This window comes from Carcharodon carcharias, chromosome 20 (assembly GCF_017639515.1).
Source record: "Carcharodon carcharias isolate sCarCar2 chromosome 20, sCarCar2.pri, whole genome shotgun sequence".
Classification (NCBI taxonomy): domain Eukaryota; kingdom Metazoa; phylum Chordata; class Chondrichthyes; order Lamniformes; family Lamnidae; genus Carcharodon; species Carcharodon carcharias.
In genome coordinates this window covers 112,263,985-112,291,603 of record NC_054486.1, presented here as the reverse complement: position 1 = coordinate 112,291,603, position 27,619 = coordinate 112,263,985, and the positions used below count along the sequence as shown (strand labels likewise).

Genomic DNA, 27,619 nt, shown 5'->3' with positions numbered 1-27,619 from the left:
CTTCTAGGTGGTCGAGATGGTGGGTTTAGAAGGTGCTGTTGAAGGGGCCTTGGTGAGTTGCTAGTAAACACTGCTGCCACTGTGCATCAGTGGTGGGTGGAGTAGATGTTGAACATGATGGATGGGGTACTTTGTTCTGGATGATGTCGAGTTTTTCGAGTGTCGTTGGAGTCGCACTCATCCAGGCAAATGGACATTATTCCATCACACGCCTGACTTGTGCCTTGAAGATGTTTGACAGGTTTTGGGGAGTCAGGAGTCAGGCAGAATTCCCAGCCTCTGCAAGGCATAAGTCAGGAGTGTGATTCAATACCCTCCACTTGCCTGTATGAGTACGGCTCCATCAACACTCAAGAAGCTCAAAACAATCCAGGACAAAGTAGCCAGCTTAATTGGCATCCTATCCACCACCCAAAACATTCACTCCCTTCACCACAAACACATTGTGGCAGCAGTGTGTACTATATAAAAGATGCAACAACTCACCAAAGCTCCTTCAACAGCACCTTCCAATCCCAGAGCTCTACCCACCTAGAAACATTGCACCTCCACCTCCTGCAACTTCCTCCAAGTCACTCACCACCCTGACTTGGAAATATATCACCGTTCCTTCACTGTCGCTGCATCAAAATCCTGGAACTCCCTCCCTAACAGCACTGTGGGTGTACCTACACCACATGGGCTACAGCGATTCAAGAAGGCAGCTCATCACCATTTTCTCAAGGGGCAATTAGGGATGGGCAATAAATGCTGGTCCAGTCAGTGATGCCCACATCCTGTGAAAGAATTTTAAAAATCCAATTCAGGCAGAACACACTGAGGGATTGCTACTTGCTTATATTTTATTTGATTAACGACCCTGGCATCAGTGCGCATTTGCCAGGCTAACATGAAACACCACGGTCTTTGCTAATGTTGAACAACAAATTAGTTTGGGAAGAAGTAGGTTCTTTCGTCAGATCTTACCGGGATGCTGCAGAAGTGATTCTTTCGACTGATCCAGAGTTGGGTGCCTGAAGGTCAGGATGGGCAGTGCACATCGGACTCAAGTTTTTGTTTGATGACTGAAGACCTGGAGTCATAAACATGTTTCCTCTGCTCAGTGCTCCACTTGCCAGGTTCATGTTGGATAACTGTGAGAAAAAGAACATCTGCAATCATGGAGGGCAACATCATTGCCTGACACAAGCAGACACACCTGCGTGTGTGCGGGCACACAGTCTATATTTTGATACAATATTAAAATATTGTATACAATAAAAAAATGACGAGACAAAATAGATATATCTATATGGGAAAATGGATGCAATGTTAAACAGAAGAGCTTTAGGACAGAGAGGAGAAGCATTTTTTCCACCCCACCCCCCCACCCCATCCCGCCAGAGGGTTATGAGGTTGTGAAATTTGCTGCCGGTGTTAGGAACTGAAACAGGGACTATACCAACAGTATCTTTTTCCGATTGGTGAGTCAAGTCCCTCAGGATTTAAGCTCCTTGTGGTGTACATTACTGGATCAAGGCAGCCAATATCAGTCACAGCTCTGAAGTTTCTTTTGCCCAAAGAAAATATACTCATGCTCATTAACTTAAGGGTCCAGGTACATAGGCCATTAAATGGATAGATACTGAAAAAATCAACAGGTTTAATGGAATGCTGGTCCATATATCTAGAGAGTATAGTCCAAGCAGGTAGAAGTCATGATTCAACTATACAAAGCCCTGGTTATACCTTGAGTTACCATGAGCCATTCTAGTATCATACCTTATGAAGGTTATATTGGCCATAGAGGGAGAGCAATGCAGATTTACTAGAATGATAAAAACAAAAAACTGTGGATGCTGGAAATCCAAAACAAAAACAGAATTACCTGGAAAAACTCAGCAGGTCTGGCAGCATCGGTGGAGAAGAAAAGAGCTGACGTTTCGAGTCCTCATGACTCTTCAGCAGTTCTGCTGAAGGGTCATGAGGACTCGAAACATTAACTCTTTTCTTCTCCGCCGATGCTGCCAGACTGCTGAGTTTTTCCAGGTAATTCTGTTTTTGTTTTACTAGAATGATACTTGGATTCCAAGGATTACATTAATGCGGAGAGATTATATAAACTAGGGTTTGCAATTTAAATGGTTAAAGGATCATTTGATCAAAATTTCAAAATATTATGGGGAATTTCCACTGTTTAGGGGCTCTAGCGCTGAGGAGTGTAGCGTAGAAGATACAGGCCTTCCAGGAGTGAAATTAGGAAATACACCTATACACAAGGGGAGATGGGAGTTTGGAACTTGCTTCTGCAAACAGCAGTTAATTTTAAATCTGAGATTGATAGACTTCTGTGAACCAAAGGCATTCAGGGAAGTTAGATTGTGGAGTAGCCATGATCTTATTAGATAGCAGAACAGACTAGAAGAGTTAAATGGCCTCCTCCTGTTCCTTTGTTCTTAAGAAAACAATGCTCTGACCTCTGGGTTACATAGGTATTAACGTTAGGCATGAAGATCTCTGATATGACCTACAATTATTCAGTGCATACCGTCTTCTCATTTCATGCTCTTAAATGGACTAAGGATTATCAGTTGTCACCTGGGCCATCAATGTGGACATCTCACCACTTTCACAAGTACACTTTGATTCAATGACTGTGTTCCACCTCCCCCTCCACCTCTTGTATTCATCCAGTGAAGGAGGAAGACAGAAAAGAGGGGAAAATTTCATTTTCTCACACAAAATTGGCATAAGATCTTCAACCACACCATTAGAATTGAACCATGGAGGAGCAGGATGAGAGTATATACGAGAATGGTCCTTGCTCAAAGGTCAGAGACTAGCTCTCATTTCCCTTTATTCTTTCTCGCTGCTTGAGTCACTGAAAACCAGTGCCTTCAGATGGAGAGGGTCTGCAGGCTCAGTTAGGTGATTCAAAGTGAACAAGTCTGGGAAATGGTGAGGTATAAACGTGTGGCAACCGCTCCTGGGAGCTGTTAAGCTGTCCTAGCCTTCCAGAAATACTTGTGAAACTTTTCAGTGCTCTGTTTGAATGATAATAAGCAATCCCTGGAGTCACTTGCCCTGCCAGCACAGAAAAATACACCAAACTTTCTGCTGCAGAAATCCAGGTGTTTGCCTTAGGAGGAACTGAGGATTGTGGCACAACAATTACTTTCTCATGACTCATAACAGCTCCTTACCAAGGTCAGTGCATAATTACCACTGTGAGCTATCAGAGGGAATTTAGAAACATATAGCACATAAACAGGCCATTCAGCCCAACTGTTCTATCCTCATGTGTATGCTCCACATGAGCTTTGTCTCACCATACTTCATTTCACATGACTTAAATTCAGGCTATTAATGTTTCCTTCTATTCCTTTCTCCCTCATTTGCTCATCTAGCTTCTGCTGAAATGCATCTAAGAACTCCAGGACGAGTTGCACCCCTAGTCAAGCCATTCCAGTATAGCTACAACATTGGAATCTACCAGCAACATGGAAAATTGTCCAGTTATGTCCTGTCCATAAAAAGGAGGAAAAATCCAAACCGGCCAATTACCGCCCCATCAGCCTACTTTTGATCATCAGCAAAATGATGGAAGGCATCGTCGACAGTGCTATCACGGGGCACTTACACAGCTATAACCAGCTCACTGGTGCTCAGTTTGCGTTCTGCCAGGGCCACTCAGCTCCTGATTTCAATACAGCATCCAAACATGGGCAAAAGAGCTGAATTCCAGAGGTGAAGTGAGAGATCAAGGCAGCAGTTGAGTGTGGCATCAAGGAGACCTAGCAAAATTGGGAGTCAATGGAGATCAGGAGGAAAACTCTCCACTGGTTGTAGTCATACCTAGCACAAAGGAACATAGGAAGATAGGAGGAGCAGGCCATTCGGCCCATCAAGCCTGCTCTGCCATTTAATTAGGTAACTGCTGATCATCTACCTCAACGCTGCCTTCCTGCTCTATCCCCATATGCCTAGATGTCATTAGTCGCCAGAAATCTATCAATTTCTATCTTAAACATGCTCAATGACGGAGATTCCACAGCCCTCTGGGGTAGAGAATTCCAAAGCTTCACCACCCTCTAAGTGAAGAAATTCCTCCTCATCTCAATCTTAAATGGCCTGCCTCTTATTCTGAGACTGTGTCCTCTGGTTCTAAACTCACCAGCCAGGGGGAACACCCTATCTATATCTATCTTGTTATGCCCTGTAAAGCTTTTGAAAGTTTCAATGAGATCACCTTTCATTCTTCTAAACCCTAGAGAATACAGCCCTGTCTCCTAAATCTCTCTTCATAAAATAATTGAGCCATCCCAGGGATTAGTCTGGTGAATATCCATTGCACTCAGCGTGGAAAAAGAAGATGGATGTGGTTATTGGAGGCCAATCACCTCAGCCCCAGGACATTGCTGCAGGAGTTCCTTAGGACAATGCCAACTAGCTTCAGCTCCTTCACCAATGACTTTCCTTCCATAACAAGGTCAGAAGTGGGGATATTCGCTAATTGCACCTTGTTAGGGTGCCATTGATGATTCCTGAGGTACTGAAGCAATCCGTGTCCCATATGCAACAAGATCGGGAGAGCTTGGGCTAATGACAAGTAACATTGTTATGATCGCAATTATGAGGCTACTGGCCAAGCTGGATACTTGTTAAGATCTAGTTTGATAGACCATAATCATTTAAGGGATCAAATGTGCAGAAGAACCAAGGATAACAAAATGAGTGGCAGGACTCCAAGATTAAACTGAAACACCAAAAGGTGTTTTACTAAACAAAATTGAACAAAACAAACACAAGGAATAACGATTAAATAAGATAATGATTCTAACAATGAGCCTTAAACTCAATTCTACAGGCTCAGCCCAGCTTAACCTTTTTGCTGTGCCTTTCACTCTGGTTGGCTTTAAAACATAATCATACTCAGGAAGGCAGGATTTTTTTTTCCCTCTGGGTCTGGCTCCACAGGTTAGAGCTCAGATCTATGATATACCCCTACCAATATGACCTCCTGGTCCAAATATAGGCATCACTGAGGGTCACACGCCACAACCCACCAGACACATGTAGACATTCCCTTAGTGTCTATTTTATGGCTGGACTTCTCTCTTTACGGAGCTACTTGGTCCTATCCCAGTTCTCTAGTTAAACACAACAGGCTGCATGCCTGCAGTCTCCCAGGACAGCATAGCTCCACCTTAGCAACTATCCAGGTTTTTGAGCTGGGTCAAAAGTTCAAGCATTGTTTGTAAACACACACAGGCATACTAAATCAAACTGAAAATACGCAACCCCCAATTCACCTTAAACTGAAACCAAAACTCTACATTCTTAACCATTTAGTGGTATAGAACTTGAGTATTGCTGAAAAAAAGACATTTTGTCGAAGGTCTTTGTCTTGCACTCATCAGGACGATCGCAAGAATACCAATGTCAGAGGAAGCAGCAGCTTTATACTGTATGAGAAGGGAGCGCTGATTGGTTGGCAAGTGGACACTGATTGGTACTGGCTTTGCCATGGAGAATGCACCAGTTAATGGTGAGTGACACTTAATTAAATGCCATGCATTGTTTGAAATTTAAACCAGGCAGCTTGACTCTGATTGGTCAAGGTGTTGCCCTGAGGACTGAATCAGCAAAAGACCGTTACTTATTTTGTTTAGCTGAAACAGGCACAATATGTGTACACGTTCTCGATCCCTTCCCCCTACCCCACCCCCACTAGGGCTATCTGTACCTTGCTCGTCCTGCTTTCTAACCTTAATGTCACCTATTAGCACATTCCTTAGATAATATCACCACCTTCAACACCTTTTTGTCCTTTTGTCTATGACATCTTTTGGCAATCTCCACCTATCACTGGCCCTCTATCCAGCTCTACTTGTCCCACCTCCCCTTAAACCAGCTTACATTTCACCTATTCTCTATTTTTCCTTAGTTCTGTTGAAGAGTCATACGAACTCGAAACGTTAACTATGCTCCTCTCCACAGATACTGTCAGAACGGCTGAGTTTTTCCAGGTATTTTTAATTTTTGTTTTGGATTTCCAGCATCCGCAGTTTTTTGCTTTTATCTTAAAGTGTACATGTTCTGTCTGTCTGCAAAGAAAAGGGCCCTGTGTATTAATATATGTAGTGTTCATGAGTTTGCGTGATATACAACACAAAATGATCTGGTCAGGGTAGCCATTATCCCACAGGGTGCCTTTGATTCGCCTATTCCAGCATCAAGTTTGCATAGTAAGAAAATAGCTTGGGCCCTACTTACGAGGTTGCCAATAAGGCCAATCTTATAGCTTGTGGAACTGTAAAAATCCTAACGTGTGTATTGACCAGTGAAGGTAGGCTTGCAGTAGACCCTGGTGGAGAATCCTTAGCAGATTTCTCAACTAGTGTGTTAAGGAAAGGGAGCTCATTTGACTGCTCCATTTTAAAGGTGAATTTGAACGCAGGATGGAGATCATTAAGACATGCAAGGAAATTATTACATGTTGCTACGGATTTAAATATAGCAAATGTATCATCCACATACTGGATATATGCAAATGGTAGGTTAGGTCTCGTTCCATCAAAGACACTTTCTCATGGAACCCAACAATATTTGCAGTATTTGCCACTAACAGGCTATTGCTGTCAAGCCAAAAAGACATTCTATCTATCACACAAATGAGTAAGTGGTGCATGTATTTCAACTCTAACAACACGAAAGAAGCTCGGTACCATCCAGGACAAAGCAGCCCGCTTGATTGGCACCACATCCACAAACATTCACTCCCTCTGCCAACAACAAACATTGGGAGCTGTGTGTACCACCTACAAAATGCACTGCAGGGACTCACTAAACTTCCTTAGACAGCACCTTCCAAACCTATGAGCACCACCATCTAGAAGGACAAGGGCAGCAGACACATGGGAACACCGCCACCTGGAAGTTCCCCTCCAAGTCGCTCACCATCCTGATTTGTAAATATATTGCCGTTCCTTCACTGTCGCTGGGTCAAAATCCTGGAACTCCCTCCCTAACAGCACCATGGGTGTACCTACACCACATGGGCTGCAGTTCAAGAAAGCAGCTCAGCACCACCTTCTCAAGGGCAATTAGGGTTGGGCAATAAATACTGGCTGACCCAGCAACACTGATATCCCATGAATGGTTAAAAAAATAAGGTACGTAGGCCCCATGTCCCAAAGACTGGCAGATCATATCAAACAACATGTCCCTTTCGCTGTGTGCAATGGCAAGGTACAGACCATACCCAACCAGCCCATGATTGCAAAACTCAAAGCACAGTGTCCAACATTAGATAATCTGCCCCGTGTGCTTAAACTTACTCTGACAACCAATTTAAGATTGTCAGTTGAGCTTGCAGTGTGGCTCATTTGCATGTACTGGAAGCTACATATATTAATTCACAGGGCCTTGTTCTTAGCAGGTGGAAAGAACATGTACACACATTGTGTCTGTTTCAGTTAAACAAAATAAGTGATAGCCATTCACTGGTTTATTCCTCAGGGCAATCAGAGTAAAGGTGCCTCGTTTAAATTTCAAACAACTGTTGCATTCTCCATGGCAACGCCTCGGCTAGTGTCCACTTGCCAACCAATCAGTACTCTCCTCTCATAACTGTATAAAGTTGTTGCTTCCCAACATTATTTTCTTGTCCTGATGAGTGCAAGACGAAAAGCTTTGGCAAAAATGTCTTTTTTCAGCAATACTCACAATTCTTAACCCTTAATATAACCCACAATAGACAGTCATAACAATATATGCGCCACACAAGTGCCAGGCAATGGCCATCTCCAACAAGAGAGAATCTAACCAACTCCCCATGACATTCAATGGCATTACCATCACTGAGTCCCCTACTATCAACATCCTGGGGGTTACCATGGACGAGAAACTGAAATGGACTAGCTACGTTGTTGGGAAATAGAGATAATTTATTTAAGTTATATGTGTACTTGAGTGTGTTAGGCATAAAGTATATTTTTAAGTTTAAGTTTAATTTGTATTTCTGTATTTGTCAATTAAAAGGATGAAATTTGAGTTTTAATTTCACTTTAAAAGATGTCTGTATTTTAATGAGATTTTACGACTCTTGAAGGGAAGTTAAAAAACAAGATAGAAAAAAACTGTGCTGTTCCGTAGCAACAGGGGTCCAGAGAAGGAGGCCCCACACACACAAACATGCACACAGAAACAGAAAACAGTTTGAGTTTAGTTGGTCAGTGTGCTCTAAAGTTGAAAGGTGTTGCCAGCAGAGGCAGCATAGAGGATGGACAGATAGTAAGTCCCAGACTGAAGTTGAAACCAACTGCCAGGGGAAAATGGACAGGAGGGAATTGCAGGAAGCAGGTTTCCCCAAAGGAGAAATCCCCAAGAAGACCTTCTAGTCAAAGGAATGAACAGGAATCTGGAAAAGGTCCTGTTAAATGACGTTAAGAGTGAGGAGCAGAGAAAGGCTCCAAGCTTAAAGCAAGAAGCTGCAGGGCACAGGTTTAAAACAATACAGGCTTGCAAGAAGCCAGAATATCCAAGGAGACACCTGAAGGTCTGTAACACTTTATTATTGGCATGTGAAGTAGTGGCATGCTGTTGAAAGCTGAGCATTTTAGAGAAAGTGTGCAGAAGGAAGCTTGCATGCACATGGCGATCCAGAGGAGAGGGGCATCGGAAAGAGAGTTTGAAAACCTGGAGGTGGACCCTTGCAGAAGCCGCCTGAGAGAAAACACCATTTGGGAGAAGATTCCAAAGTGGGTTCTTCGAGAGTAGTGATTGGAAACTCGTGTAAAAGATGGAGTTCAGTGAGAAGTGGGGGGTGGTGGGGGGGAGTTGAAGAGAGATCCATAGCATCTGTTTGGAATGGCACCTGTCACTTGGTTTCAGAGTGTGGAGTGCCTGACCACAAGTCATCTATTGGTTTATATAGACTGTGTACTTACTGTGAACATTAGAGCATAAGATAGCTTTTGTAACTTGTGTTATCCACACAAGTCTGCAGATATTTGTAAATGTATGGTTGTGGGTGAAGGGTTATTGTATTATAGTTCATCTGTTCCTGTTTAATAAATGTTTTATTCTTTTGTTAAATGTTCATTAGCTGACTCCTGTGACTCTGTTCAGTAGCCACTCTCCAAGTATCCAAACAAAAAGTAAAAGTTAGGATCTTTCATGCTGGGTTCTGCCCTGGGACCTGGCTTGTCCAGTGGTAACATCAGCTGGGATCATAACAACATAAATACTGTGACTACAAGTGCATTTAAGAGGCTGGGAATTTCACAGCGAGTAACTGACTTCCTGACTCTCCCAAAGCCTGTTCACCACCTATGAGGCATAAGTCAGGAGTGTGATGGAATACTCTCCACTTGCCTGGATGAATTGAGCTCCAACAACACTCAAGAAGCTTGATATGGGACAAAGCAGCCCACTTGATTGGCACCCCATCCACCATCGGCGTACAGTGGCAGCACTGCAGGAAGGTGCACTGCAGGAACTCTCCTTTGACACACCTTTCAAACACGTGACCTCTCTATCACCTAGAAAGACAAGGGCAGCAGATGCATGGGAACACCACAACCTGCAAGTTTCCCCTGCAAGCCACTCACAATCCTAACTTGGAAATATATCACCGTTCCTTCATTGTTGCTGGGTCAAAATCCTGGAACTCCCTCCCTAACAGCACTGTGGGTGTAACCACACCACAGGACTGCAGGTTTCAAGAAGCCAGCTCACCACCACCTTCACAAGGGCCATTAGGGATGGGTAAGAAATGCTGGCCTAGCCAGCAATGCCCACACCTTGTGAAAGAATTTTAAAAAACTAACCCTTGTGATTGTGAATTCCACCACATTCTCAGCACTCTTTGGATAAAGAAGTTTTTCCTGAACATTCCATTGGATTTATTAGTTATTCTTATTAATATAAGGGATGTTTGCTTCACTGGAAAGGTAAGCATTTATTGCCCACTTCTAACTGTTCTTAAGATACAACTGAGTGGCTCGCTAGGTCCTTTCAGGGGGTAATTAAAAGTCAACCACATTGCTCTGCGTCTGGAGTCATATACAGTGTAGCACAACTAAGGGTAGCAGATTTGTTTCCCTAAAGGACATTAATGAACCTGATGTGTTTTTACATCAATCGGTAAGTTTTTTTGGCCGTCGTCGCTGATATTTGCCTTTTTTATTTAATTAACTTAATTCAAGCTCCCCAGCTGCTGTGGGATTTGAACTCACATCTCCAGATTATTAGATTGCCATTATTAGGGGGAGACGATGGTGTAGTGATAATGTCGCAGGATGAGTAATCCAGAGGCCCAGGCTAATGGTCTGGGGACATGGGTTCAAATCCTATGATGGCAGCGGGTGGAATTTAAATTCAATTAATAAATCTGGAATATAAAGCTAGTCCCAGTAATGGTGACCATGAAACTAACATTGATTATTGTAAAAACCCATCTGCTTCACTAATGTCCTTTACAGATGGAAATCTGCCGTCTTTACCTGGTCTGGCCACATGTGACTCTAGACCCACAGTAAGGGGGTTGACCCTTCAATGCCCTCTGAAATGGCCTAGCAAGCCACTCAGTTCACTCACTTTGGATGGTCAACAAATGCTGGGACAGCAACGCCCACATCCCATGAAAGAATAAATAAAAAGAAGCAAAAGTCCAGGCCTCCAGTTACTAGCCCAGTAACATAGCCATTATGTTAACATACCCGATGATTATCCTTATTTATGGCCTCTAGTTCTGGTCTCCCTCACAAGTGGAAACAGTTTCTCTACATTTATCCTACTGAACACTTTAATAATTTTAAAGACCACAATTATAATACTGCTTAGCCTTCTCTTTGCGAGAGAACAGAGATCCAGCCTGTTCGGCTCAGTGAAGGAAAAGGATCATATGCAAAACAAGAACAAAAATACCTGGAAAAACTCAGCAGGTCTGGCAGCATCTGCGGAGAGGAACACAGTTAACGTTTTGAGTCCGAATGACCCTTCATCAGAACTAAGGAAAAATAGAAAAGAGATGAAATATAAGCTGGTTTAAGGGGGGTGTTGGGACAGGTACAGCTGGATAGAGGGCCAATGATAGGTGGAGATTGCCAAAAGATGTCATAAAAAAAAGGACAAAGAAGTGTTGACAGTGGTGATATTAGCTAAGGAGTGTGCTAATAGTGATATTAAGGGTAGAAAGCAGGATGAGCAAGGTACAGATAGCCCTAGTGGGGGTGCGGTGGGGGGAAGGGATCGAAATAGGCTAAAAGGTAGAGATAAAACAATGGATGGAAATACATTTAAAAATAATGGAAATAGGTGGGAAAAGAAAAATACATATAAATTATTGGAAAAAGTCATCTTCCAACTAGGCACTTTACAGCCTTGCGGACTGAATATTCAGTTCAACAACTTTAGACCATGAACTCCCTCCTCCATCCCCACTCTCTTTCCGATCCCCACTTTTCCAATAATTTATATCGATTTTTCTTTTCCCACCTATTTCCATTATTTTTAAATGTATTTCCATCCATTGTTTTATCTCTACCTTTTAGCCTATTTCGACCCCTTCCCCCCCACCCCACCCCCACTAGGTCCATCTGTACCTTGCTCGTCCTGCTTTCTACCCTTAATTAGCACATTCCTTAGATAATATCACCACCTTCAACACCTCTTTGTCCTTTTGTCTGTGACACCTTTTGGCAATCCCCACCTATCACTGGCCCTCTATCCAGCTCGACCTGTCCCACCCTCCCTTTAAATCAGCTTATATTTCATCTCTTTTCTATTTTTCCTTAGTTCTGATGAAGAGTCATTTGGACTCGAAATGTTAACTGTGTTCCTCTCCGCAGATGCTGTCAGACCTGCTGAGTTTTTCCAGGTATTTTTATTTTTGTTTTGGATTTCCAGCATCCGCAGTTTTTGCTTTTATTAAAAGATCATATGCATTATCCAATAGGATCAGGGCAGGGCAAGCATATTAGATTGTAGTTGCTCTGCCACCTGACATGTAAAGATGTACACCTGAGCTATCTAATGATAGAACAGAAGTGCTGCCCAAACCTTTAGAGACAATGGGCAGAATTTAATCCAAGTGATGGGGTCTTGCCCATTGGCTAGACAGTTGGTGAGAATCCTGTGTTCCCTTCGTTGTTGAAGGCCTGCCGTATCAGGCTCTACAGTGGTCACTGTCGGGCCTTGCCCAAGATTAGGGTCCCTAGGGTGGAAATCCTACCTCCTAAGAGTACTGTTGCCATCGGTGCCATCGGGAGCGGTGGCATCCTCCTATAATACACCCACCAGAGGCCCAGGATCAACAAAGGACCCAAGGGGAAAGGTGACTAAGGGCAGGCTAATGGTCTCGGGAAGGGGAAGGAGGAGTTGGAGACAAGAGTAGGGGGTTGACTTTCAGCTGCTCTCCCCCAACTTCCTGATCCCTCAATCAGGCAGTAAGTGCATTTGAACGAGGGATGCTCCCCATCCCCCCAACCCTCTGCCTGCGGGCCCACAAGCCAACCCAAAGAGGGTTTGCTGTTCAGGATTCCCGCATTACAACTTCCCCTGCCTGCAGCTCCTTGAATAACAGCAGCAAGGTGAGGCCCTTAAATGGGCATTAATTGCCAAATAACTCCCTCTTGATTCCTCAAAGCCTGTCTATCATGTACAGGGCACAAGTCAGGAGTGTGATGGGATACTCTCCACTTGCCTGGATGAGTGCAGCTCCAACAACACTCGAAGCTCGACACAGTCCAGGACACAGCAGCCCACTTGACTGGCACCCCATCCACCATCTTAAACATTTACTCCCTCCACCGCCAGTGCTTAGTGGTAGCAGTGTGTATCATCTACAAGATGCACAGCACCAACTCACCAAGGCTCCTTCAACAGCACCTTCCAAACCCGCGTCCTCCACCACCTGGAAGAATAAAGGTAGCAGATATATGGGAACACCACCACCTGCAGGTTCCCCTCCAAACCTATCGCCATTCCTTCATTGCTTCTGGGTCAAAATCCTGGAAGTCCCTCTCCAACAGCACTGTGGGTGTATCTACAGCAGCTGTTCAAGAAGGCAGCTCATGTTTACCTTCTCAAGGACAATTAGGGATGAGCAACAGGTGCTGGCCGAGCAGCTATACCCACATTCCATTAATGAATTTTTAAAACATAGTGGGTGGGTGAGGGTGAAGGATATGAGGAGGAGATGGGTGGGTGGGATTGTGGGACATGAGGGGGTGGAGATGGGTGGGTGGGATTGAGGGATATGAGCAGGGGAAGGGTAGTTGAGATGGAGAGATATGAGGAGGGGATGGGTAGGTGGGATTGATCTGCAAAAAAGAACTGATCTAGTTGAATCTAATGGCCTTCTCTGTTCCCTGTTCCTAAAATAGATAGCTTTTGATCTAAAAAGGCTTTTTTCCTTTCGGTATGTCTAGACTCCAGCACCTTTGGGATCTTTCATTTCAGCAGCCTGCAATGATACCTAACTGCTGTATATTAAAAGATAGAAAACATCGGGGGCTGTATAAAACAGCTTGTTACAAGGAAAAACCACTTGGCTCAACAAAGCTGTTCTTTGCACGATTCGTAAATGGACCGAACCCACCCAAGATCTGTAGTTTCCTCCAAACCATTGTGAATCAAGCATATTCATTAATATCTGTAAGCTTCTGAGTTCCCCTTTTCAACAAGGAGTCCTTTTGTAAGGTATCACTTGATCGCGAGTTAACCACTTTTTCTGGCAGCCAGTTCCAGATTTGGAGTGTTAGGATGTGGGTTTGTGCCCACAGCTATCTGGATGGTGAACTCCCAATATTAAACATGTGGCTGTGGGAAGGTGCCAAGTGAAGGTTAGGCAATACCTCACAAGGAGGAAGGAAAACTGAGAGGAATCAACAAGCCCATTCCTAGGACCTCCTGGTATAGGTTATAGAGATTCCTCTGAACTCGTGAAAGGGGAGACTGCTTAGAGGAAAAGGGTTGGGAAAACATAATGAACATTATTACGATCAGGATGTAAGTATCAAGCCCACATGAAAACAGAAAGGTTTATATAACTTTTCACAGGAACGTTTTCATATGCTTCAAATATACCGAATCACAAGTGCAGTGATGTCATTACGTAGACAAAGATTAACCATTTTGTGCACAGCAAGATCTCAGTTATAGCAATAAAAGAGAAGGACCATTTAGTCTCTATTGCAAACATTAATGTGGATGGGATGTTGCTCAGAAGAACTTCCCTGCTCTTCCTCAAAATACTCACTATTGCTTGGTGCTAATAACACCAAAGTCACATGTTCAATCCCTGTAATGGCCAGCTGTAATATTCACCTGAAGCCGGCTAATACCTTACCCCATTTTGGCTATGCTATCTTTTACATCCACTTGAGGGCCTCAGTTTAAAGTCTCATCCAAAAGATGGGACCTCCGTCCGTGCAGCACTCTCTCAGTACTGCAACGGAGTGTCAGCCTCAATTCTGGGCCCAAGTTCTAGACATAAGACACAAGAGCTGCAGTATGCTATTTAGCCCTTCGAGCCTGTTCCACCGTTCAACAATTGATTTTCCATCTTAACTCCATTTTCCTGTACTACCCCTGAAAGGAATGGCAAGGAGGTGGGATTGCTGATGGGGAGATGTAATTTCTTAAATGTGCTCAGAACTTCCTTGACCGGTGTGTTCTCGGTCCAATTAGGAAGGAGACATTACTGGGTCTGGGGCTGGGGAATGAAGTAGGCCCAAGTGCACCAAATGTCGGTGGAGAGTAGGGGGAAAACACTTGGGTAAGAGTTACCATTGTGTAAGTAGAAGGGATAATTTCAGTGGGATGGGAGGTGATTTAGCAAAGGTGAAATGGAACCAAAGACTGACAGGAAAATGGCAATGGAACCATGGGTGACCGTTAAGGACAAAGGTATTTCAGGTACAGGCTAGGTACATTCCAACAATGGGTAGAAGGGAGGGGAACCAAAGTCAGGGCTCCTTGGATGTTGAGGAAGATAGAATATATGATGAAACAAATAAAAAAAAGTGGGTGTAAGATGCATGTCAAATCAGCCATGGTCCAGCTGAATGCTGGAGCAGGTTCAAGGCCCGAATGGCTACTCCTGCTCCTACTTCCGATGTTTGTACGTCAGGTGAATTCTTCAAGCCGGAATCAGGTCAAAAACAATATGTTGAGAGGGGAAATGAAGAGGCAAATAAGACTGGTGTATGTCCCAGTATATTCTGAATTTCAGTCTAATTGCTAAAAACTGACCACAAAAGGCTACAAAAAGATGGTCGCCCGAGGATCACCTGACTTCTCGTGTTTGAAATTAGTCCCCTGTCTCAAGAGGAAACAAAAGGAACCTTCCAGACTGATGTTGGATCAATGCCTTTCCTGACCCAACTGAACGGGTCTTTTGAATACAAACACACTGGCTGTCTCAAACTCACAAGGTGTGAAATCCACAACGCAGAATGTTCAATCAATCTAACCACCCACCTTATCTGGAAAAGGATTTTGAACTTGTACAAAGCACATGAAGAGACAGTCATGTTTTCTGTCTGCTTTTAAAACATCAAGAAGCTGTTCTGAAGACAGAGTTCCACCAAAAGGTATCAAACCTGCTGCAAGTCATCCATGCAGCCAAGATAACAAACAGCAATACCTTGAAAGTGGGAGAAGTGCAATCTTCCACAAGGACAGTACAGGCCTTCCACAAAAGAGATTGCAGTAACTATAAGTTGTAACTGTATTGTTTTACCTTCATCTTTTATCTAATCTTTGTGAATGTTATAGTGAGGGTGAGCTGAGTGAATGACACTCATTTTTTAAACATCCGGGCAAGTGTGTGACAATAAATATCATTTTAAATTTCACAAAAAAGCTTGATGCTGGAATTCTTGGATTGGGACAATAACTCTGAGGGTAAGAAAACACACATCCCTTAACTACAAAAGTATTGATCACAGGCAGTATAAAAAAAGCACATAAATTCTGTCCGTAGCAATGGCAAAGAGAGAATGTGAGAATAGAATTGTAGTCAACTTAAAAGGGAACCCAAAAATCATCTACCAGCTTGGAAATAGTAAACAAGTAGTGAGAGGCAGGTTGGGTGCTATTAGGGATAAAGACAGTAACATCTGCTTAATGGCACAGGGCAAGGCTGGAACACTGAGTGAGTACTTTGTATCAGTCTTTACTAAGGGAGAGGATGCTGAAAAATATCAGTAGAAGTGGAGATGGTAAAGGTAGTGGATGAAGTGAAAATTGATATGCTGGATGCTTTGGAAAGGTTGGCTATGCTTCGAGTGACTGAGTCACCTGGTGCAGACAGCTTGCATCCCAGGTTCTAAAGGAAGTGGGGATGGAGATAGGAGGAGGGCTTGTCACAGTTTTCCAGTCTTCCCGAGGAATGAGGGGGGTACCAGAGGATTGGAGAGTGGTGAATGTTTATCCTTATTCAAGAAAGGGTGCAAGGACAGTCCTTGCGACTATAGGCTACAATTTAACATCAGTGGTGGGTTAGGTTTTAGAAACAATAATCGGGGGAAAAAAATGAACTGGCACTTGGAGAAATTTGAGTTAATTAAGGAGAGGCAGCACGGATTTGTAAAAGGCAGATCCTGTTTAACTAAACTAATTGAATTTTTTGATGAAGTAATGGAGAAGGTTGATGAAGAGAATGGAATGGGTGTTCTCCATATGGATTTCAAGAAAGCATTTGACAAAGTTGCTGGTTAACAAAAATGTGGCTCATTGAATAGGAGGGTCAGAGTCAACTTGGATAAAAAAATGGTTTTCAGACTGGAAGGTGGTAGACACTAGGGTTCCCTAAGAGATCAGTGCTAGGACAACTGCTTGTTTTCCCTCTATATATGCATGACTTGGAAAGTGGAATCCAGAGCAAAATTTCAAAATTTGCTATTGATACAAACTTAGAGTTGTGGCCTCCAGTGAGGTTGATACCAATAGAACTTAGATACGCTAGCAGAATGGGCAGACTTGTGGTAGATGGAATTTGATATAGTGATGTGTGAGATGATGCATTTTGGCACAAGGGATAGATAGATAAAATATAGGCTTAAAGGCAGAGTTCTAAAGACTGTGCAGAAACAGGCAGCCTGGGGTTCATCTGCATAGATTCCCTGGGGTTCATCTGCATAGATTCTTGGCTCTAGTCTTAAGAGTGAAAATAAGAACATAAGAAAGGGAACTTAGGATCTCCCTGAACTGTGCCACACATTTCTAACAGATCCATTTTCTTTACATGTGGATCATTATCAGTCATAAACAATAAGACATAGGAGCAAGGATGCCATTCGGCCCATCGGGTCTGCTCCACCATTCAACGAGATCATGGCTGATCTGATAATCCTCAACTCCACTTTCCTGCCTTTTCCCCATAACCCTTCATTCCCTTACTGATTAAAAATCTGTCTATCTCAGCTTTGAATATATTTAACGACCCAGTCTCTGCAGCCCTCTGTGGTAAAGAATTCCACAGATTCACTACCCTCTAAGAGAAGAAATTCTTCCTCATCTCTGTCTTGAATAGGCCACCCCTTACTCTGAAATTATGCCCTCTGGTCCTGGACTCTCCCACAAGAGGAAACAATCTCTCAGCATCTACCCTGTCAAGCCCCCTAAGAATCTTACATGTTTCAATAAGGCCGCCTCTCATTCTTCTAAACTTCAACGAGTACAGGCCCAACCTACTCAACCTCTCATGATAAGAAAATCCCTCCATACCCGGGATCAACCTAGTGAACCTTCTCTGGACTGCCTCCAATGCCTGTAGATCTTTCGTTAGATAAGGGGATCAAAACTGTTCACAGTATTCTAGAGCAAAAACAAAAATTGCTGGAAAAACTCAGCAGGTCTGACAGCATCTCTGGAGAGAAAGACAGAGCCAACGTTTCGAGCCCGTATGACTCTTCTTCAGAACTAAAGAGAAGTAAAATGTGGTGAAATATATGCCGTTTAAATGGGGTGGGACAGATGAAGCTGGATAGAAGGCCAGTGATGGGTGGAGGCAAAGGAGAGATTACAAAAAATTTGCAATCTCTCCTTTGCCTCCACCCATCACTGGCCTTCTATCTAACTTCACCTGTCCCAACACCCTTAAACATTATATATTTCACCACATTTTTACTTCTCTTTAGTTCTGAAGAAGAATCATACAGACTCGAAATGTTAACTCTGTCTTTCTCTCCACAGATGCTGTCAGGCCTGCTGAGTTTTTCCAGCAATTTGTTTTTGTTTCAGGTTTTCAACATTCGCACTATTTTGCTTTTATCACAGTATTCTAGATGTGGTCTAACTAGTGCCTTGTATAGTTTTGGCAAGACTTCCCTATTTTTACACCCCATTCCCTTTGAAATAAAGGCCAACATTTCATTTGTCTTCCTTATTACCTGCCGAACTTGTATGTTAGCTTTTTGTGATTCATGCATAAGGATCCTAAATCTCTCTGTGCAGCAGCTTTCTGCAGTCTTTCTCCATTCAAATAAGATTCAGCTCCTCTATTCTTCCTGCCAATGTGCATAACCTCACACTTTTCCACATTATATTCCATCTGCTAAGTTTTTGCCCACTCACTTAGCCTGTCTATATCCCTCTGTAGATTCCTTGTGTCATCCGCATCATTTGCCATCCCATCCACAAACTTGGCGATAATACATTCATTTCCCTCATCCAAGTCATTAATATATATTGTAAATAATTGTGGCCCCAGCACTGATCCCTGTGGCACTCCACTAGTTACAGGTTGCCTTCCTGAAAATGCCCCCTTTATCCCAACTCTCTGTCTATTAGTTAGCCAATCCTCTATCCTATTACTCCCAATACCATGGGCTCTTATTAAGTAGCCTTATGTGCAATACCTTATTGACCACTTTTTGGAAATCCAAATATATTACACCTACTGGTTCCCCTTTATCTATCCTGCTTGTTACCTCCTCAAAGAATTCTAACAAATTTATTAAGCATGATCTCCCCTTCATGAAGCCATGCTGACTCTGCTTGATTATATTATGCATTTTTAAATGCTCTGGTATTACATCTTTTATAATAGACTCCAAAATTTTCCCAATGGCGGATGTTAAGCCAACTGCTTTCTGTCTCCATTCCTTTTTGAATAAGGGTGTTACCTTGGCAGTTTTCCAAACTTCTGGGACTTTTCCAGAATCTAAGGATTCTTGGAAGATTCCTACCAGTTCATCCACTATCTCTGTAGCTACTTCCTTTAATATCCTAGGATGCAACCCACAGGTCCAGGGGACTTTTCGACCTTTAGCCCCATTAGTTTCCATAGCACTTTGTCTCTAGTGATAGTTACTGTATTTATTTCTTCCCCAACTTTTGCCCTTTGATTATTTAGTATTTTTGGAATGCCATTCGTGTCCTCTACCGTGAAAACTGATGCAAAATATTTATTCAACTCCTCTGCCATTTCCTGGTTCCCCATTATTATTTCCCCAGTACCATCTTCTAAGTTGCCTATGCTTACTTTGGCCTCTCTCTTCCTTTTTATATATTTAAAGATGCTCTTACTGTCTGTTTTTATATTACTTGCTAGTTTACCCTTAAAGTTTATTTTCTCCCTCTTTATATTTTTGGTCATCTTCTGTTGGTTTTTAAAACTTTCCCAATCCTCTGGCTTACCACTAAGCTCTGCCACACTGTATGTTTTTCTTTCAATTTGATACTATCCTTAACTTCCTTGGTTAACCATGGTTGGTTTATTCCCTTCCAAGAATCTTTCTTCCTCATTGGGATATATCTTTGTTGTGAGTCATGAACTATTTTCTTAAACATTTGCCATTGTTCATCAATTATCTTTTCTGCTAAACTCCTTTACCAGTCCACTCCAGCCAACTCTGCCCTCGTTCCTTTGTAATTACCCTTATTTAAGTTTAGCACAGTTGTTTCCGACCTAGTTTCTCACTCAAACTGAATGCTAAATTCTACCATGTTATGGTCACTATTTCCTAGAGGATCTTTTACTCTGAAATCATTTACTGAACCTGTCTCATTACACATTACCAGATCCAAAATAGCCTGATCCCTGGTTGGGTCCACAATATATTGTTCTAGAAAACTATCCTGGATACAGTCCATGAATCCCTGCTTGTGGCTACCTCTGCTAATTTGGTTTTCCCAATCTATATGAAGATTAAAGTCACCCATGATTATTAGACTGCCATTTTTACATGCCTTCATTATCTCCTGCTGTATTCTCTGTCCGACAGCATAGCTACTGTTCAGGGGTCTACAGACTACTCCCACCAGCGTCCTCTTCCCTTTGTTATTTCTTACCTCCACCCATATGGATTCTACATTTTCCAATCCAAGATCATTTCTTGCTACCATACTTATTTCATCTTGTACGAATTAGGCTACCCCACCACCCTTTCCTTCCTGCCTGTTCTTTTTAAAAGTCACATGCCCCTGAATATTTCGTTCTCAGCTTTGATCTCCTTCTAACCGTAATGGCAATAAGGTCAGACCCATTAACCTCTATCTGTACCGTTAATTCATTTATTTTGTTCCGAATACAATGTTCATTGAAGTAAAGAGCCATTAATTTTGCTTTTTTTTACCATTTTTTCCCCCTTTGACCCTATTTGCTGCTTTTTTTTTAACGTTTGCACACCCTGTGCCTTCCTGTCACACACTGGGTATCACTGGCTAAATAGCTGCCCTGCAAGGCTGCCATATCTTTTTGCTTTGTAAGGCTACATTTCCCCTCTCCGGAGCTTTCCCCACCCCCCATTTATTTAGTTTAACGTCCTCTCTACAGCCCTAGTTATTCGATCGCCAGGACACTGGTCCTAGCACGGTTCAAGTGAAGCCCATCCCACCAGAACAGCTCCCTTCTTCCCCAGTACTGGTGCCAGTGCCCCATGAACTCAAACCCATTCCTCCCACACCAATCTTTGAGCCACGCATTTAACTCCTTGACTTTATTTACCCTATGCCAGTTTGCCCATGGCTCAGGTAGTAATTCTGAGATTATTACCTTGGAGGTTCTGCTTTTTAATTTAGCTCCTGACTGTTCAAATTCTTTCAGCAGAACATCCTTTCTAGTCCTATCAACATTGTTGGTACCAATGTGAATGACAATAACTGGATCCCTCCCCTCCCACTCCAAGTTCCTCTCCAGCCCTGAGATGTCCTTAATGCTGGCACCAGGCAGGCAACACAGCCTTCAGGACTCACACACATGGTTGCAGAGAACAGTATCTATCACCCTAATTATACTGTCCCCTACCACTACTACGTTCCTATTTCCTCCCCCCCACTTGAATGGCTCTCTGTGCCACAGTGCCATGGTCAGTTTGCTCATCCTCCCTGCAGTCTCTGCTCTCGTCCACACAGCTTGCACCTCGTAACTGTTGGACAATTGCAGGGGCTGAGGCCCCTTGAACGTTACCCCCTGGATCCCCAAACCTGCAGTTACTCTCTCCTGTCGCTGATCACACACCAAATTTGAATGACCTAATCTGAGGGTGTGACCACCTCCTGCAGCAAAGTGTGGTTGGGTGGGGGGAGAGAAGTGGAGGGGGTTGGCGTGGTTGTAGGGACAAGCAAGCAGTGATAGAAGCAGATCATCAAAAGATGTCACAGACAAAAGAACACAGAGGTGTTGAAGGTAGTGATATTATCTAAACGAATGTGCTAATTAAGAATGGATGGTAGGGCACTCAAGGTACAGCTCTAGTGGGGGTGGGGGGCATAAAAGATTTAAAAATAATGGAAATAGGTGGGAAAAGAAAAATCTATATAAATTATTGGAAAAAACAAAAGGAAGGGGGAAGAAACAGAAAGGGGGTGGGGATGGAGGAGGGAGTTCAAGATCTAAAGTTGTTAAATTCAATATTCAGTCCAGAAGGCTGTAAAGTGCCTAGTCGGAAGATGAGGTGCTATTGCAACGCAAACTGGAGGAACAGCACCTCATCTTCTGACTAGGCACTTTACAGCCTTCCGGACTGAATATTGAATTCAACAACTTTAGATCTTGAACTCCCTCCTCCATCCCCACCCCCTTTCTGTTTCTTCCCCCTCCCTTTTGTTTTTTCCAATAATTTATATCGATTTTTCTTTTCCCACCTATTTCCATTATTTTTAAATCTTTTATACCCCGCTAGTCTTTCCACTCCACCCCCACTAGAGCTGTACCTTGAGTGCCCTACCATCCATTCTTAATTAGCACATTCGTTTAGATAATATCACTACCTTCAACACCTCTGTGTTCTTTTGTCTGTGACATCTTTTGATTATCTGCTGCTATCACTGCTTGCTTGTCTCTACAACCACACCACCCCCCAACTTCTCTTCCCCCCCCACCCCCCACCCCCTACCTTAAACTAGCTTATATTTCACCCCTCTCCTTATATTCGCTCAGTTCTGTGGAAGGGTCATGAGGACTCGAAACGTCAACTCTTTTCTTCTCTGCCCATGCTGCCAGACCTGCTGAGTTTTTCCAGGTAATTGTGTTTTTGTCAAGGTAACTTTCCCCCTCCCTGCTGAGGCATAATGTCTGGAGCTCAGACTCCAGCTCAATTCGAATCTTAAGTTCCTCAAGCTGCAACCACTTACTACAGATGTGTTCGCTCTGGATCAGCTTGGTGTCCAGCAGCACCCACATGCTGCAGCAGCGACACATCACCCCTCCTGCCATCACTATTGTACTTAATTTAATTTTTTAATTAATTACTCTTTTATCCCTTCTCTTTACACTTGAAGAATCTCCTTTCTATACACTTTATTATAGTTAATTCTTTTACACCAGTATCAATCTTATACTTAACAAGCTATTTAAGAAAGAGAAAATAAAGACTAGAGACCTAAACACAAACTATAGACCTTAATTTTACTTTGAAGACTAGAAATACTCACCAATCAGCTGCTCTCCTCGCTCTTTTTAAATAAAGTCTCCCCACTTTGTTTAAAATGAATTCATCACAATCACCCCGCTTGTTCTTAAGTGAAGTCTGCACACTCATCTCACTCGTTTTTAAATGCAGTCTGCACACTCATCTCGCTTGTTTTTAAATGCAGTCTGCACACTCATCTCGCTTGTTTTTAATTGCAGTCTGCACACTCATCTCGCTTGTTTTTAAATGCAGTCTGCACACTCATCTCGCTTGTTTTTAATTGCAGTCTGCACACTCATCTCGCTCGTTTTTAAATGACACAGACTTCGTAGCACAGAACAGTCCATTCAGCCCAACAGGTCAATGCCACTGTTTATGCAAAGAGGCCTCCTCCCACCCCAATTCATCTCACCCTATCTCCAACAACAACTTGTACTTATATAGCACCTTTAACATAATAAAATGTCCTAAAGTGCTTCACAGGAACATTATAGAGCAAAATTTAATGCATAAGCCAAATAAGGTGTTATTAGGGCTGATGGCCAAAAGCTTTGTGAAATTGGTAGCCTTTAATGAGTTGTCTTACAGAAGGAAATAAATGTAGAGAAGCAGTGAGGTTTAGGGAAGCAATTCCAGAGCTTAGGGGCTTGGCAACCGAAGATACAGCCACCAATGGTGAAGCAATTAAAATTGGAATGCTTAAGTGGCCAGAATTAGAGGAGCAGAGATCACCTGGAGGGTTGTGTGAAGCAGGTTCTAGAGATAGGGAGGGGTGAGGCCATGGAGGGATTTGAAAACAAGGATGGCAATTTTAAAATCAAGGCATTGCTTAATTGAGACCCAATGTACGTCAGCAAGCACAGAGGTGATGGATGAACAGGTCTTAGAGCGAGTACATACAAAGGTGGCAGAGTTTTGGATGACTTCAAGTATGCAGAAGGTAGAACATGGCAGGATGTCCAGAGTGCATTGGAATTGTCAAATCTAGAAGTAATGAAGGCATGGGTGAGGTTTCCAGCAGATGAGCTGAGGCAGGACAGAGTGGGGCGACGTTACAGAGGTAAAAATAGACGGTCTTAGTAACAGTGCGATATGAGGTCAGAAGCTCAACTTGGGATCAAATATAGCGGCAAGTCTGTGAACAATTTGCTTCAGAATCAGACAGCTGCCAGGGAGAGGCAAGGAGTCAGTAGCTAGAGAACAGAGTATGTTGCAGGGATCGAAGATAATGGTTCAGTCTTCCCAACGTTTAACTGGAGGAAATTTCTGTTCATCCAGTATTGGATGTCAGACAAGCGGTCTGATTATTTAGAGAATGGAGGAGTCAAGAGAGGTGGTGGTGGTGGGAGGGGGAGAGAGAGAGAGCTGGGTGCTGTCAATGTATGTATGAAAACTAAAGCTGTGTTTTCAGATGGTGACTAATGTGCAGTACCTAATCCAAGGCTGCTTGAAAGTCCATGTCACTGCATTACTCTCATTATTCTTTCTATACTTCTTCAAAGAATAGGTTGGTCAAGCATGATATAATAAAGTATTAATTATTAAAAATAACAAGAATTAGACAAAAATGGAAACAGCCAAATGCTGGATCACTCGCCTTTCTACTATCTTCTTTTGCTCCTCCTTATTAATGGGATAGAAAGCTGCTGCTCTCTTTTGGAGAGGAGTTTAAGGGGCAATTGGATAGCCCTGTTTAAAATAATGAAGCCATGAGACAAGGTAAGTAGCTAGCTCCAGCAGTGGCGGGGTCTTTTGGAAAAATTATTCCTTTATCAAGCATCTTGGGCTGCTGTTTACATTAAAGGCTATATAAATTCAAGGTGTTGTGTAGAATGGGGGAGACATGGATAAAAAATTAAATGGAAGAGACCCACGCAGACCAAGCAGCTGATTATGTGTTGGTGACCTAATTAGAGATTCAGCAGTTTGTGTGGTAGATTGAATAACTCAGCACATGGCAGGACCCAAACACTGAGCAGAGTGTTATACCCTGGGGACCCACCTGGATCAAGTGGACATTAGATGGCAGGGTGACAAAGGAATAGTTGTGCTAATGAGCAATACTTTTAGTAGAAGAAGCTGCTGGAACTGAACAGCACATTATACAAGGAATTAGTTAATCCAAATCAAGCAATAACATAAATCTTCCCTTTTACTTTTGACCTGTAGACCACACTCGATGAATAACATTTAATTAATTATAATACCAACTAGTTCACTTCACTTGCTATCCATAACATTCGAACACAATGTGGCACGCCCCAAGATTGACAAGAAGATTATAGCACCATCATGTCAGCTATCTATCAAAATACAATGTAAGACCACCAACTAGAGCTCAACTGATCAGGAAACATTCCACTTCACTGTTACCAGGCAACAGGCCACTTAAAATGATGAACTTTATAGAATCTGGAAGCAGATTACACAGAGGCAGAAAGACAGACATGCGGATAGAAAGAGTAAGAGATAATGTAGAGTAGGGAGCAACATACAAAGAGAAGTTAGAGAAATTAGCTGAGAAACAGATACAGAATGACTGAATGAAACAAGCAGTAGAGCCAGGAGAGAAGAGCTGAGAGACAGAGATAGCACACCAAGAGAAGGGAGACAAGAGCTGAGCATGAACAGGAGAGAGGAGATCCAGGGTGAGAATAGATAAGAGAGGGCCAGAGCACAGACAGAATAATCAACAGCAAAAGGGAGAAGAGAAGAGAGAAACATGAGAGCCCAGATGTGCCTTTTACCAGTTTGTACCGTGTCCCATTTTCCTTTACTCACGCTCTATTGGCATTTGAGCTCGAGTTAAATTTTTTGATTCCAAGGAATCAAGGGGCCCAAGGACAGAGTCTCACGTCAGTGGTAGGGAAAGTATTGGAGAAAATTCTGAAGGAGAGAATCTATCTCCACTTGGAGAGGCAAGGTTTGATCAGGGATAGTCAGCATGGCTTTGTCAGGGGGAGGTCATACCTAACAAATTAGATTGAATTTTTTGAGGAGGTGACCAGGTGTGTAGATGAGGGTAGTGCAGTTGATGTAGTTTATATGGATTTCAGCAAAGCCTTTGATAAGGTCCCACATGGGAGACTTATAAAGAAGGCAAATGCACATGGGATACAGGGTAATTTGATGAGGTGGACTCAAAATTGGCTTAGTTGGAGGAGACCGAGGGTGATGACAGAAGGATGCTTTAGTGACTGGAAGCCAGTCTCCAGAGGCGTACCACAGGGATCTCTGCTGGGTCCCCTATTATTCGTCATTTACATAAATTACATAGATGACTATGTGGGGGAGAGGATTAGTAAGTTTGCGGATGACACAAAGATTGGCCGGGTGGTTAACAGTGAAGTTGAGTGCTTTGGGCTACAGGAAGATATAGACGGGATGGTCAAATGGGCAGATAAGTGGCAGATGGAATTTAACCCTGAAAAGTGTGAGGTGATACACTTTGGAAGGAGCAATATGACAAGGAAGTATTCAATGAATGGCATGACACTAGGAAGTTCTGAGGACCAAAGGGACCTTGGTATGTGTGTCCATAGATCTCTGAAGGTGGAGGGGCATGTTAGTGGGGTGGTGAAAAAGGCATATGGGACACTTGCCTTTATCAATCGAGGCATAGATTACAAAAGTAGGGAGGTCATGTTGGAGTTGTATAGAACCTTGGTGAGGCCACAGCTGGAGTACTGTGTGCAGTTCTGGTTGCCACATTATGGGAAGGATGTGATTGCACTGGAAGGGGTGCAGAGGAGATTCACCAGGATGTCGCCTGGTATGAAACATTTAAGTTATGAAGAGAAGTTGGATAGACTTGGGTTGTTTTTGCTGGAGCAGAGAAGACTGAGGGGTGACCTGATTGAGGAGTACAAGATTATGAGGGGCATGGACAGGGTGGATAGGGAGCAGCTGTTCCCCTTAGTTGAAGGTTCAGTCACGAGGGGACATAAGTCCAAGGTGAGGGGCAGGAGGTTTAGATGGGATGTGAGGAAAAACTTTTTATCCAGAGAGTGGTGACGGTCTGGAATGCGCTGCCTGGGAGGGTGGTGGAGGTGGGTTGCCTCACATCCTTTAAAAAGTACCTGGATGAGCACTTGGCACATCATAACATTCAAGGTTATGGGCCAGGTGCTGGTAAATGGGATTAGGTAGGTAGGTCAGGTGTTTCTCACATGTCAGTGCAGACTCGATGGGCCGAAGGGCCTCTTTTGCATTGTGATTCTGTGATTGGGAAAACAGTACAACCCACAGGATGATGTAGAGAGTCACATGGGAGTAGTAGAGTGGTGAGTCTGGTAGAAGATGACATGAAGATAGCACCTTGTCAAGATGATATCCTGTATACATGTATATAGTTATATGTTATTAATAAACAGTTATTGTTCAACCTCTTCATGATACAACATACAACAGAGGGAGCTAGCTTTAATCTACTTTTTTAAATTCATTCATGGGAATGTGGGCTTCACTGGCTGGGCAGCATTTATTGCCCATTCCTAATTGTCCTCGAGAAGGTGATGGTGAGCTGCATTCTTCAGCCAATGCAGTCCATGTGTGTCAGTACACAAACAGTGGGTTAGAAAGGGAGTTCCAGGATTTTGACCCATCAACAGTGAAGGAACGGCGATATATTTCCAAGTCAGGATAGTGAGTGACTTGGAGGGGAACTTCCAGGTGGTGGTGTTCCCCTCTATCTGCTGCCCTTGTCCTTCCAGATGGTGGTGGTCATGGGTTTGGAAGGTGCTGTCTAAGGAACCTTGGCAAATTCCTGTAGT

At 43.1% G+C, this 27,619-nt stretch overlaps 1 protein-coding gene across 1 annotated transcript in view; it reads right to left on the bottom strand.

The window, feature by feature from the left end:
• Positions 1 to 27,619, bottom strand: part of LOC121292387 (tubulin polyglutamylase TTLL5-like) — a 172,555-nt gene that overhangs the window by 134,670 nt on the left and 10,266 nt on the right. The window contains exon 4 of the mRNA XM_041214237.1: positions 967 to 1,133. Coding sequence (XP_041070171.1) covers positions 967 to 1,133 — 167 coding nt within the window. The remainder of the gene's footprint in view (positions 1 to 966; positions 1,134 to 27,619) is intronic.